Source organism: Podarcis melisellensis (assembly GCF_964234715.1).
Source record: "Podarcis melisellensis genome assembly, chromosome: 1".
NCBI lineage: Eukaryota > Metazoa > Chordata > Lepidosauria > Squamata > Lacertidae > Podarcis > Podarcis melisellensis.
Window position 1 is genome coordinate 85635966 of NC_138528.1, and position 12718 is coordinate 85648683.

Here is a 12718-nt window from a genome sequence, read left to right on the forward strand (position 1 = left end):
GTTCAGATCACTGTGCTGTATACATGCAGTTTTCAGGAGTCTCACTAGGATTCTCTTAAGTGCTTGTGATTTAAACCGTCATGCAAATTGCTCAGGTGCGCATTGTAGCTATGTAAGTGGGGGTGGGGAATGGAAGATGCAACCTGAAAACTGCAGCAAACTAATGCACCAATTGCAAAATCAATTTTTAATTAATTTTAGATGTCCTCTAAGTTTAACCAGCCGGCAGATGGAACAGGGTGGAGCGAACCTACTGAAAAAGACCGAAACAGGGGAAATCTCGACACGTTGCTTGTTTCTTCTGCTAGATTTTACCAGGGAGATGTAGCTTGGTGTCAGCCATGCGTCCTCTGTAACATTTAGTTAGGCCTCTAGAGGCAGAATAATCTAGGCTAAGTAAATACACATTCAAATTTAATTTGCATAATTAATAGGGTAGCATTTTAGTTTCCTTTGCACAGAGATGGCTCAGAGCCCTTGTAATGCTTGTCCCTTGGTCTAGGTTTGACCAGATTCCCGCAAACTGGTGCCCTCAAAATGTTTTGGACCACAACTCCCATCAGCTCCAGCCCAGGGCGGCCAATTTTCAGGGACTATGGGACTTGCAGTCCAAAACAGCTTGAAAGCATCAGGTTGGGAAAGACTGGCCAGGATCCTGAAGAGACTCCCACCCCCCTTAGAATGAGATTGGCATGGATCATTTTTGTCTGTCTGCAAATGATGTGGGGGTATTGTAAGCCAAACCTGGTGGACTCTTTGGTTATGGTTATGTGACTCTTAAAGGCAAATAAACCCTTTCTGGGACTGATGTTAACAACCCATCTCACAGGGAACATGCTACAACAGGGATGGGGAGCCTCAGACCCTCCTGGCCTTTCGTTCTGGCCCTCAGAGCTCTTCCCAGGCCACATCCCTCACTGGTCCTGCTATGCACCTTGAATATTTTTTGGTCTGGCTGGAACATGAATGCCCAGAATGCCCCTTGCTAGCCTAGAAATGGTATGGGAATGCCTGCAGAAAGGGAAAGGCATTTGTTGTTCTACCCATTCTTGCTTTTGGCCCAGCCCCCCACCAGCAAGGGACCCTCAGAGGGAAATGTGACCTTTGAGCTGCAAAACGTTCTTTCACCCCTCTTCTACAGCAGCTGCAGATAAACTAAGATGGAGGACTTCCCTTGCAATGACTGCATGGTCTCCCTTTACATCGGGACAGATTACTAATCTGAGGGAAGAGGGTGTCCCCCAAATGCTGCTCCCCATGCTATTTTGAGACATGGCGAAATGAGGAAGCACACACATGCACAGCCAGTTTGCGCAGGAAGGGGTGAAAAGTGGAGTGCCTGATGCAACTGCGAATTGGGATTGCCTGTGTCTCCAGTTTCTCCCCCCCCCCCCAGCCTCTTGGTTGCTAGGTGGCCCGAGTCATTCCTGGCGGAGGGGGAATGCAATAATGGCTAATCTGCAGTTCTCCCCATTACACCTCTTAATGATTCCCTAAATCATGCTAATGAACTGCACCCTCACCCCCCTGCCTCTTGACCCTTCCCCTCAGAAGAGCACCAAAGGGCAGCCTGGATCCATTATGCTGGTGAATGCGCCGGGGCTAAGATTTATAGAGCAGGCGGGAGCTACGAAGTGGTCTAGCTGGCTCCTTGGCCCTTACAACAGGACACCTGGGCTGTCATTAAAGGTAATTAGTGAGCTAGTGCTGATTGATGAGGGGTCCAAATAGCCTCTTGGCCCAGCAAGGGGGTCTTGTTGGATGGATCAGCTCCTTTTGATGCCCAGAGTGTAATGAAGTCTCCCATTTGAAACCTTCATTAGGGTCTTCTTAAAGGATCTGGGTTGGGGAACAGGATGGACCTCTTTAATTTTTTTTTTAAGATGATACATTTATGTGTTGAGCCAAATAGGCCTGAAAATTCCATCCTCCTGCCCCTTTGATGAAATGTTGCCTGAGTGTATTCATCTCCCTCCTTATAGGGCTGGATTATCTCTCAAGAGAGAATGAGGTGGTGGTGAGGGGGAGGGGGACTCCTTTCACATTTGTTTATTATGTTTGCATGCTACTCTTCTCCTGGAGCTCATGCAAAAGTTGTAGGAAGAATTCCACCCAGCAGTTCCAGTGTCTTGTGAGCCTGATTTCAGCTGCCATTTTGAATTTCATCTGGTTCTGAGTGCTCTGTAATTTATTCAATATTTTCCTTTGTTCATTGTAAGCTGGAGGATGGCCAGTTTCTTGGGAACTGCACTATTCTTCAGGCAATAGTCTGGTAATGGGTATTTTGACATACAATCTCAGCTCTTTGTGGATGGTCAGGTTCTAAAAGTTGGCACTAGTAGTAAGAGCTGCACAGCAGTGGAACACATGCACTTGGATTGTAGATCATGATGGGGGGGGGGGTGGCAGAGCTAGGAAGTAGCTAATGTGCTTCCTGCACAATCTTTTCAAGAGGCAGATGGACAGTAGTTGTTCGTCTTTGCACATGAGTTATTGATGCAATAACTTGAGCACTTTTTTTCCTGCCATACTTTCAAGTTTCTATTCTATAGAATAGAATAACCACTGGGGTTATGTGAAGTTACTTTGGGGGCCAGGTCTGGTCTGGTCCATACGAATACCAATTGACCATCGCTGCTCTTAGTTACTGCCCTAGATATTTTGGTACCTCTGTAGCCACTTCCAGGTGATCTATTTATTGAGCGTTCAGCCTGATTTGTTTGCGTAGAGAATAGACAGTGTTTGCTAATGAATTATCATTCAGCCCGATTTATTTGTGGGGAGAGTAGATGATGTTGCATCAAAGCAAGTGTTACCCCACAATTTTCGGTGCACCCCCTTGCTTCCCTTACAGCAAAAAGTGGGTTTGCTGCATGAGACTGTCAGGGTTTTAGACAGTAAGTCTTCCCCACCTTCAAGTGATTTAATGTTCTATCAATGCCCAATTGTGTTATGAAAATTCTGATAGTTAATCCATCGTAAAATTGCAATTATCCAATCTTAAATATGTTATTTTATAAACAAATATCTTGCAGCCAAAGAGTTGGGTGGGACCAGCACTAGTTTATTTTGGAGTCTCTGGATGTGGAGTCTCCTTCCTTCTGTACTTGCAGATGAATGGGAAGCCTTGTTCTGCAGGCCTTTGGAAGAAGCAGGAAACCAATAGGTGTAATACCAGCTTTTCTGATACTGGGAGTGATGGAAAGTGCATTCTTGACGGCCTGTTGTATGCATTGCCTCCCATCTCCCTCAAGCAGTTCTATTTTGTTCTTGGCATATATTGCCATAGTTTTTTCTTCTGTTTGCTGCTTGCATGCAACACTTGCTTCTCATTTGCACCCACCCACCATTTGCACTCTTTATTTTGACCTTTCTGCATTGCATTGTGCGTTGGTTTAAGACATGGGTGGGGAACCTTGGGCCCAGTGGCTGAATATTGCCCTCTGGACCTCTCTACCTGGCCCTTAGGAGTCTTCCCAGTCCTTCTCCACTTCCCAGTCCACATTCCTAACCCCAGGCTATGCCCCTCAACAGTCCTTCTCCACGCCCACCTTTTGCCTGTCTGGAATGTGCCTTTGAACTGTGACAATGTCTCTTACTCGCCTGGAGGGAAGGAGGAGAGATTTGTGTGGAACATGGGTACATGTAGAAACCTCTGACTTGGACTGTCAAGAGTCTTACCTGTTGCTCCACCCACCTTTGCTTCTGGTCCTGGCCAGCACTGGCATGTGGTCCCTGAAAGGTCGCCCATGAGGGAATGTGGCTCTGTCATACTGAGACAGGTTCTCCATCCCTAGTGTAGGAGATGAGATGCTGTGGTTTTAAGGAAGCTGATATATCTCGGACTGCATTCCCCTATCTGCAACATGGGCAAAACACAGAATCACAGATTTGTGGAGTTGGAAGGGACAACGGAGGGTCATCTAGTCCAAACCCCTGCACTTCATGAATCTTTCACCCAAAGTGGGACTCAAACCCACGACCCTGAGATTGAGAGTCTAATGCTCTACTGACTGAGCTGTACGACTCTGTTATAAGGCAGCATGCAAAAGAAGATAGGAGATGAAGGGAATGAACAGGCTACTGGGGAGGCACAGCATTTGTGTCCTCTTCCCAAGATATTGGCATGGTCTTCAAGTCTCCAGTTTGGCATCTGTTGCCTGTGGCCTTCTTTCTTGTCTCCCCTGTGCTTTGGGGCAGGGATGTGGGAGGAGGCTGTCCCATCATGTAATGAGATCAGCTGGGCAATGAACTGCATTGGCTACAACGATCACTTTGTAAAGTTTTTTTTAATAGGAGGGGAAACAGCAGTAAAAGCACTTATGAGGTGATAAAGGGCTTTAATGAGCTGGCTCTTTGATAGCACAGCTGTAAACTGAGAGGGAGGCAGGGAACAAAAAAAAGAGTGGATGGGAGAGAGCACTCAGGATCCACCTTATGGCCTCCAGCACTGTTTGTTTGAGGCTCTAAATCAAGATTTTCTCTGCATTTTCCCATTCCCCAAGACAAAGGCATATCAATGCAATGTGATCACACTGAATTGTGACTCTGTTAGAGACTTTGTGGACTCTCTCAAAATCATTGAGTGGGACTGTGGCTGCGTCCACAGCAAGCATTCAAAGCACCTGACTTCTCCAAAGAATCTTGGGAACTGTAGTTTATTCCTCACATAGTTCTAGTTCCCAGCACCCATAACAAACTTCAGTTCCTAGGATTCCTTGTTGGCTAGTAATGTGCTTTAAATATGCTTAAAATGTGTGGTGTGTGCACAGCCTGTGAGGCATCTGTTGGGGATACTTTGAATTCTAGGAAATTCTGACACAGAACGAGCTTGAGGACCTTGGATATCTAGTGTAACTTTCTGATCCTGTTCAGGACAGATCTACTACAGTTACATTTTGGACAGGTTGTGTGGAAACTATCTAGGAAAAGAGAAAGATAATCCAAGGATAATAATTCAGTCATATGTTTGGCCATATGTTTAGAACGTGTACATTTTGCATGGAGGAAATCTGAAGCATGCCTCCGTTTTCCTTAGCAAGAACTTCCTTTAGGGATGGTGTCAATAAAAATGGCTCCTTTATGACAGCAGGAACCTACTCTAGGGTTGCCATCTCTAACTAGAAATCTAGGCTGGGTGTAATTGGGTGCTATAATGGATCAGAAATATGCAAATAGTTGTTTTCACCTAAATGCAATGATAAGCAGGTTCTCCAGTCCCATCTGAGTTGATGATGCTACTGGCAATTAGGAAGAGCACAGCAAGTGCCCTTTTCATGAGCTGAGTTGCAAGTGCTACCCAAAACTAGAGCTCCCTTGCAAGTTAATTAGCAGGATAAGCTTGCCAAGATGTCAGCTGCAAGTCAATTACAATCAGAACTTCTGAACAGAGCTGAATGAAACCTACTGTTTAGCTCTAAAACTTGGCAGTGATAAGCGCCTTGAATGCATAATGCAAAATATTGAATCTTGTTTTACCAGCTTTCATTTTCGGAATGACTTAAAGGGACATTGATATAGGTGGGAGAGAATACACAAAAAGTGCTTTTATTTGGTTTCCCTTGCCCTTTCTCCTCTTTTGCCATGCATTCTTCAAGACACATGTGTAGAGGGATATTGAAACACCACCTTCTCTTTCTTGAGAGCACCTGGGATCCTCACGTACCTTGAATGGGCTGCTGAGTTCTCCAGGGTGCCTTTCTTACTTACAGAGTAGCCCTGCTTAAGGCAGCCTTCACCCATCTGGTGCCTTCCAGATGCTTTGGCCTGTAACTCTTATCAGTCCCAATCAGGCAAAGGCTGGTTTAAAGGGAATTTCCCTTAACTTTCCAAATTCATTTTGCACTGGGCATGCTGGGATATATATGCCTTTTGTGAGTCTAGGTATGCTCCCGGCCCATAGGTTGGAGTTCCAATATTTAACCAGTTAGAGTTAATAAAAAAATCACTCTTGATGGATTGATAAGGTATCCCAGTTAAGTGGACAGCAGATTTTGTTTTGATTTTTTTATAATTAAAATAGAAACACAGTATCAGAAGAGATATTTCTTCTTCCCCGTCAAACAGAAGCAAATGCTTCTAAGACATGTCTGCTCCACCAAAAGAACATCAAAATATGTTTGCTTCAGGATTTTTATGTTTCCTCCTTTAAAAAAAAACATTTTAAAAAAATATAGTAAGAAAAGACATAGATGACAACAGGTCATCAAAAAGTAAAAGTAATGTAAGGTCATTGGTGTAGCCAGGATTTTTATTAGGGGAGGCAGAACTGATGTGATTGGTCAGTTAGTTAAGTATTTCTATTGTTTTACTTGATTGGGGTGGGGGTGGGGAGCTGCCCCCTGTCCACCTTTGGTTATGCCTATGTGTAAGGTCCATCAAAAAAGATACAGCATGTATTTAAGATAATGGGAGGAGAGCAAAAGAGAAGAAAAAGAGGGAAAGGACAAGAAAGGTGAGAAAAGGAGAACAGAACAAAAAGATAGAAAGAAGGCGCTGATACATTTCATAATTGTAGTTAAGGCATACAGATTTTTTTATTTAAAGAAAATATACAGAAAGAGTGTTCAATGAAAAAAATATATACACAATATAGTAAAGGTAAAGGGACCCCTGACCATTAGGTCCAGTCGTGACCGACTCTGGGGTTGCGGCGCTCATCTCGCTTTATTGGCCGAGGGAGCTGGCGTACAGCTTCCGGGTCATGTGGCCAGCATGACTAAGCCGCTTCTGGTGAACCAGAGCAGCGCACAAATTTTAGTGGTTTCACTGTTTACTCACATTGATTTTATTTTATTATTACTATATTGTATTGTACTTTATTACTATTTTAGAAATCAGTTTTAACTTCTTTTGATTATAAAATGATTGAGAATTTTCGCCGTAAAACAAATAAAAAATAAGTATCTAATTTGTTTTATGTTTTAATTTGTTGTTTATGTTTTAAACATGTGTAGAATCTGACATTCGTCAGTACAGATAGCAGGGCAATATACAGAACACAGAGTAAAACAACTAAATCAAATAATGAAATAATAATGATACATACTGAAATACACCATGAAACAAATAAAGCAGCTGAAAACAACAGAGCAGATTAAGCCCTAATCAGCTTACAAAACTTGGAAAGCCTGGGCAAATGAATTAAGCCCCAACTTGATGCCAGGATGATAACAATGGCATATTCAACCCAAACAATTGATTAGTCAATTAAACAAATGAAACCCCTGCAATTAATTGACTAAGATTTCTTTAATTAGGATGACAGACCATTAAATTCCCTAAAGATGCCAAAATCTGGGTTTTATCCACCAGAATCTGCAAAGCCATTTCATTGACTGATATTTCCATGCTGGGGCTTGGCGTGGCTGGGGTTGAGGTTTGGAAGGAGCAGAGGGAAAGGAAAGGCAGGGCTGTGGTGGTTCCTTTCTCCCCTGCTGTGGTACTGGATAAAAGGCGGCATTGTTGTGGTTTCCCAGACAGGGCTTGGCGAGTGAGGTCCCTCGTCCTCCAGGCCTGCTGCCGCCTCTGGTTTTGTTGGAAGGTCTCATTGCGTCAGGCAGCACAGCAAATGGAGCGGACTCTGGCACGACATGTCTCTTGCCCTAACCTGGTCTTGAAAATGTTGTGAGAAAGTGTGGGGCAACTGTATAAATGAACTAATTAATAGAAGCGCCAGATGTACTTTATTATAAGAGATGGCCCCGTAAGCATCTAGGATTTTAATGCTGCAACTCTGTGGGAATCCCAGTTGTGTGATTATGGCCACATTCACCCCATCCATTTAAAGCATTACAGTAGCACTTTAAGCAGTCATGGCTTCCCCCAAAGAATTTGAGGAGCTGCAGTTTGTTAAGGGTCCTGAGACCCCTATTCCCATTTCAGAGCTACAGTTTCCAGTGTGCCTTTTAACAACCAATCCCTCTTCACAGGAACTCTGGGAATCATAGCTCTGTGAGGGGGAATAGGGGTCTCCTTAAAAACTCTCAGCACCTTTAAACAAACTATAGCTCCCAGAATTCTCTGGAGGAAGTTATGGCTGTTTAAAGTGGTGTCATAGTGCTTTAGCAACAACAATTTAAATAGATGGTGTGAATGTAGCCTATATTAATAGATATGTACCCTTACTATCTCTGGTGTGGACTTCCTGTTTTATGTCGGTAGCACAACAGAACCTGAGACATACATGGCAAAAGTATAATCTCCTGTTTATATGGATTAAATGTTTGAGATGTCTCGATGCTGCCTTTAAGTTCCTTTAGAGTCCTGTACCTGGAGAAATCAGCAGCATGGAAAATGTCCATAGGCCCGTCCCGTGGTAGCTGTGCTTTGATCATATAAGTGTTTAGCTCCTGGTTCATAATGTCTAGTAGAACTTAACCCATGGCATGACATTTCTGAGTTTTTTTACCACCACAGTTCACATCATTGGCTGCTGACAACAGGGCTGGGGGGAAGTATGTGATGGCAGTGACACTGAGATAGGTAAATTCTTTTAGAATGTTCTGGAAGGAGATGGAGAACTAACTGTGTGGCTGCCGTTTTGTGTGTGTGGCAGCATTTATGCATTGAACTGTAAGTTGAGCTTGCTCCCTTGGTGCACAGGAATTCTGACATATTCTGGAAGAAATTCTTAAACCCAGGGATTTACTTCATTGTTGTCTGGGGCTCACCATTTTGTCCCAGCCCAAGGCTTGGCACCATCTTGTTTGCAAGCCAGCTATCTTTCTCATTTTCTCCCTGCCCCCCCACTTCACTTTCCTCCTTCAACCCTCCCTAATCTTGTTGTCCTCTTTAAAAAGCAATACTACCAGAGGAAGGAAATGGTGCTGCTGATATACGAGCCACATTACATTGGGACATGACCCAGTTGTGGGTTTGGTTCTATCAGATGAAGATGAATGTTGAATGGCCATGTCAGACCTAAGCCAATGTCAATTCTGCAGTAGCCAGAGGCCAAAGCCATTGGGCCAGAGGCAACTGATGGCATAGGCTTGTGGTTCTCAAACTTGTTTCTCTGGGCCCTACTTTCAGAATAAAAATTTGCTTTCACCACAATTTTTTTTTAATTGATAAGAAATACATTGGAAAACAAAAAGGAACAACACAGAACACAACTACTTTATAATATGATCATGGGACACCCAGAAACTATAAATCTGTGCAGTTATGAACATGAATCATTCCCACATACTTGATGCTCTCATTTTGAAAAGATATGTACTGTACCCATGTTATGTAAATAGTATTTGTTTTGTTTTGTTAGTATACTATACTACTATGAAATGTTTAAATGTTTCTATGATTGTCCTTGAATCTTCCTGCTACAATTGCCATCCTCTCCTGGCTCACCAGTGTGGTGCACCACACGCTTTGAGAACCACTGGCATAGGTGAATGACTTACTGGGCAGCATTCTGCAAGGAGCTCCCTCATGCAACCATCTGCTTGATGTGGGCTGTAGGAAATTCATATGGATCCCACAGAGACAGTGATATCAGTGTCCTGTAGTTTTAGACTTTGTCTCCAGACTGTTCACTTAGGACAACAAGTTGTTCCTTCAGGTGCCCAAGCAAAGAAGTTTTTGTAAACTGAAAGTCCTCTCCCTGCCTTTGGGCTGCCCATTTGCCACAGGTGTAGGTATATATATAGACAGGCAGGCTAGGAATGTCTGTAGGCATATTTTCAAGGCTGCATTTATTGGCCAATAATTGGACATATAAAACTGCCTTATACGGAGCCAGATCATTAGTTTATCTAGCTCAGTATGGTCTACTCTGACTGACAGCAGCTCTCTAGGACTCAGACATTTTCCTCTGCAGCCCTGCTAACCTGAGATCCTTTTTAAACTGGAGATGGTGGTGATTGAATCTGGGACCTTTTGGATGCAAATAATGTGTCCTGCCAGTGAGCTACAGACCCTCCCCATATCAATTTCAGGGCTCATAGGTCTAGGTCTTTTAGCTTAGTTAGGATTGTACAGCGCATCAACCAACCCACCTAAGTCTTTGTCCCTTTCTCTCTCTCAGAGCTTTTCTCTTTTCTCCCCCACATTTACTCCTTTCTTTCAAAGCTGCCAATCACTGGTCCACCCCCTGCTGCGTTTCCAAGGCTTGTCTAATCTGGAAATCAAACGTGAACCAAATTCTGTGTGTTGCTGGAAGGAAATATGAACCAAATGTAAGCATGGCCATTCAGGGGGAAACACACTTCCAGGCCCAAGCTGTTTTTAATAAGGGATCTCAATTGGCAGGATCCGGCAACGCCAAGGCAGCAGGCTCAAGGAAGCCCAAGAAAAAAGAACAGTCAGCACTGAGCTAGTAGGAGAATGAGGAGGACCCATGTGGTCAATTCAGCTGCTCCAGATTTGCCAAATTAAGGCGGCTTCTTCTTCTTCCACCAGCTAGTTGTCCTTGGTTTGTGTGTGTCTCTGTGTGTGCAAACTCACCTATTTGTAGCACGGTTATATTCTTCTTACAGTCTCATGCTGCTGCCTAGTTTTAGGAAGTGTACTGTGAATGGAAGGAGTTGCCTCTCTGCTGCATATTGAGGCAGTAGATTTCAGCCAGTGTGCCGTGGCACCCTGGGGTGCCTTAAATGATGGTTAAGGGTGCCGTGGGCAACACTAGCCTCTGTCCCTTTTTCCTTCCCTCCCTCTTCTGATGCTCTCTCACATCTCTGCCTCTCCAAGCCTTGCACAGCTGTTTATTGTAGCAGCCCTGACTATAAGCTCCATAGGTGAATGGTGCTTCCAGGAGGAATCTCTCTTTGGGATGGTGGGGGGCGGGTAGGCAGCTCAGAGACCAGGGGCAACGGCAACGGCAGTGGCAGCGACTGCCTGGAGGACTCACAAGGAGAGTGGAGAGGAAAGGAGGCTGGGGGAACACTCCACAAGGGAGGGTGTTCAAAAAAGAGTGAGAGACTGCCAGCTCTGCAGGCAAGAAGTGACATAACTGGGCTCCTGGGCAATGTGGTTTGACGGCTGTTTCTTTATGTTGGGTATTGTGTATGGCAGGAATTGGAATTAAGAGATATCTAAGGCTGAAACCAAGAGCCAATTAGACTTGCTTTTTGAGGGGGGCGGGAAGCATGACTGTGTCCACCTGTCTTAAGGTGCTTGCAAAAAATGCAGGAAAGTTAATGCACACACCTTCTTTTCCAGAAGCAGAATGCATTTGGCAAGCTTCCAAAACCAATTAAGAGAATATGTATTTATCTCTTTTTCAAGCACTTTCTTCCTTTTTGCATTTCCACATAGCATAGGGCTATGCTAATCCCTGACTTCAAAAAGCAAACTTCCCCATAATGATTTCTGTCATAAAAAAACAATTATCAAAATCCTAATTCAGATATCTGATGTTGATATTTAGACTGCAAAGATTGTGCTTGTTAAGTTAAAAGAAGTTAAAAGAAATGCAGCCAAAAGATCCAGACCTCTTTTCATCCCCCAAACCCAAGCCCTACAAGTGAATTCATGGCAAATTGGTTGCTTTTGCAGTGGAATTTAACTCAAATGCCAAATTTTGGCATAAATAGCGACTGGCCAGAAACCAAATTCCATGACTTAAAAGAGTAAACAATCAAAGCCTCTGGCATGAATATCTGCTGCTACAAGTTAGTCTTCATTTAACACCAAAATGATGCTATGTGCTGTTCGTATTTAGAGATGGTGTGACACTCCCACTGCCAGAAGAATTCAGTCCTGGAGATTGATTTTGTCATATTTAATGCTCAGCTAGCCTGCCGCTGGTTCGGAGACAGGCTTCCCACAATAAGGATTTTATTGCTCCTGGGTTGTGGGTCTAAATCTGCTAGACTCTCCTGAACACGACTTCAGTGTCCTTTCGTGCTTAGCCAGCCCCGGCTTCCCCCGGAGGAGCATAGCCGTGTGTTTCATTTCTCCTTCCCTCCTCCTCCTCCTCCTCCCTTTGCTTCTCTTGTGGGGATGGGGCTGCAGCTGAAACTCGGCAGCCTTTCAACCATTAAACTATATAAAAGCGCGGCAAAGTTATGCAGCTGCCCATCGAGGAGGGGCCTGGAGGGGAGGGGTCTGCAGCCATAAAGAGAGGGTTTCTCCAGAGGCACCGCCCCTCCCCCTTTCCTTTGGAGGTGAAGGAGCTGACCCAAGAAGAAGCAAGGAGAGGAATCCACGGTGACACCAGGCAAGGGAAGGCGAAGAGGCAGCGGCGGCAGAGAGGCACATGCCTATACGTTGTTGTTGGCTGGAAAGCCTCGCGCTTTCTCCTTGCCTCTGCCTAGTCCTCCTACCCCTTGGCTGCGCGGAGGATGTGCTGAGCTGATGCTGTTATGCTGTCGGTTTCATTGAGTCTCCCAAAGGGCCGATCTGGTGACAGGATGACCTGGGTTTGCCTGTCTTGCATGCTTTGGGTACGTAGATGTCTTTCGACGACATCCCGCAGCATCATTTTCCTCCCCCGCCTTACTCCCAAGTTGCTTGCTTTTGGTTGTGTTGCAAAGCGAAGCCGGGCTTCTGGTCGAGGGGTTGCAGTTACTGGGCTGGAGTGTTTCCTTCCACTTTTGACCGCATTTCCAAACAGGGCAACTGTAGAGGAGGAAGGAGGGGATGTCGTGGGAGAGCTTTGTGTTTGCTTGTTTGTTCGTGTGTGTGTGTGCGTGCATGTGTGCATCCATGTGTTAATGCCAGTTGATGGATGGATTTCAAAGACTGCCTCTCAGGGATTGGAAAGGGAGACGACGAT

General features: G+C 44.6%; 1 protein-coding gene across 14 annotated transcripts in view; it reads left to right on the forward strand.

Moving 5' to 3' along the window:
* The window catches only part of TNS1 (tensin 1), a 323516-nt gene that overhangs the window by 59094 nt on the left and 251704 nt on the right, over positions 1-12718 (forward strand). The window contains exon 1 of one of the 14 annotated variants that reach the window (XM_081885306.1): positions 12271-12386. The exons of the other annotated variants lie outside the window; for them this stretch is intronic. Coding sequence (XP_081741432.1) covers positions 12306-12386 — 81 coding nt within the window. The 5' untranslated portion in view covers positions 12271-12305. Of the gene's footprint in view, positions 1-12270; positions 12387-12718 lie in introns of those variants that run through there. 14 annotated transcript variants of the gene reach the window in all.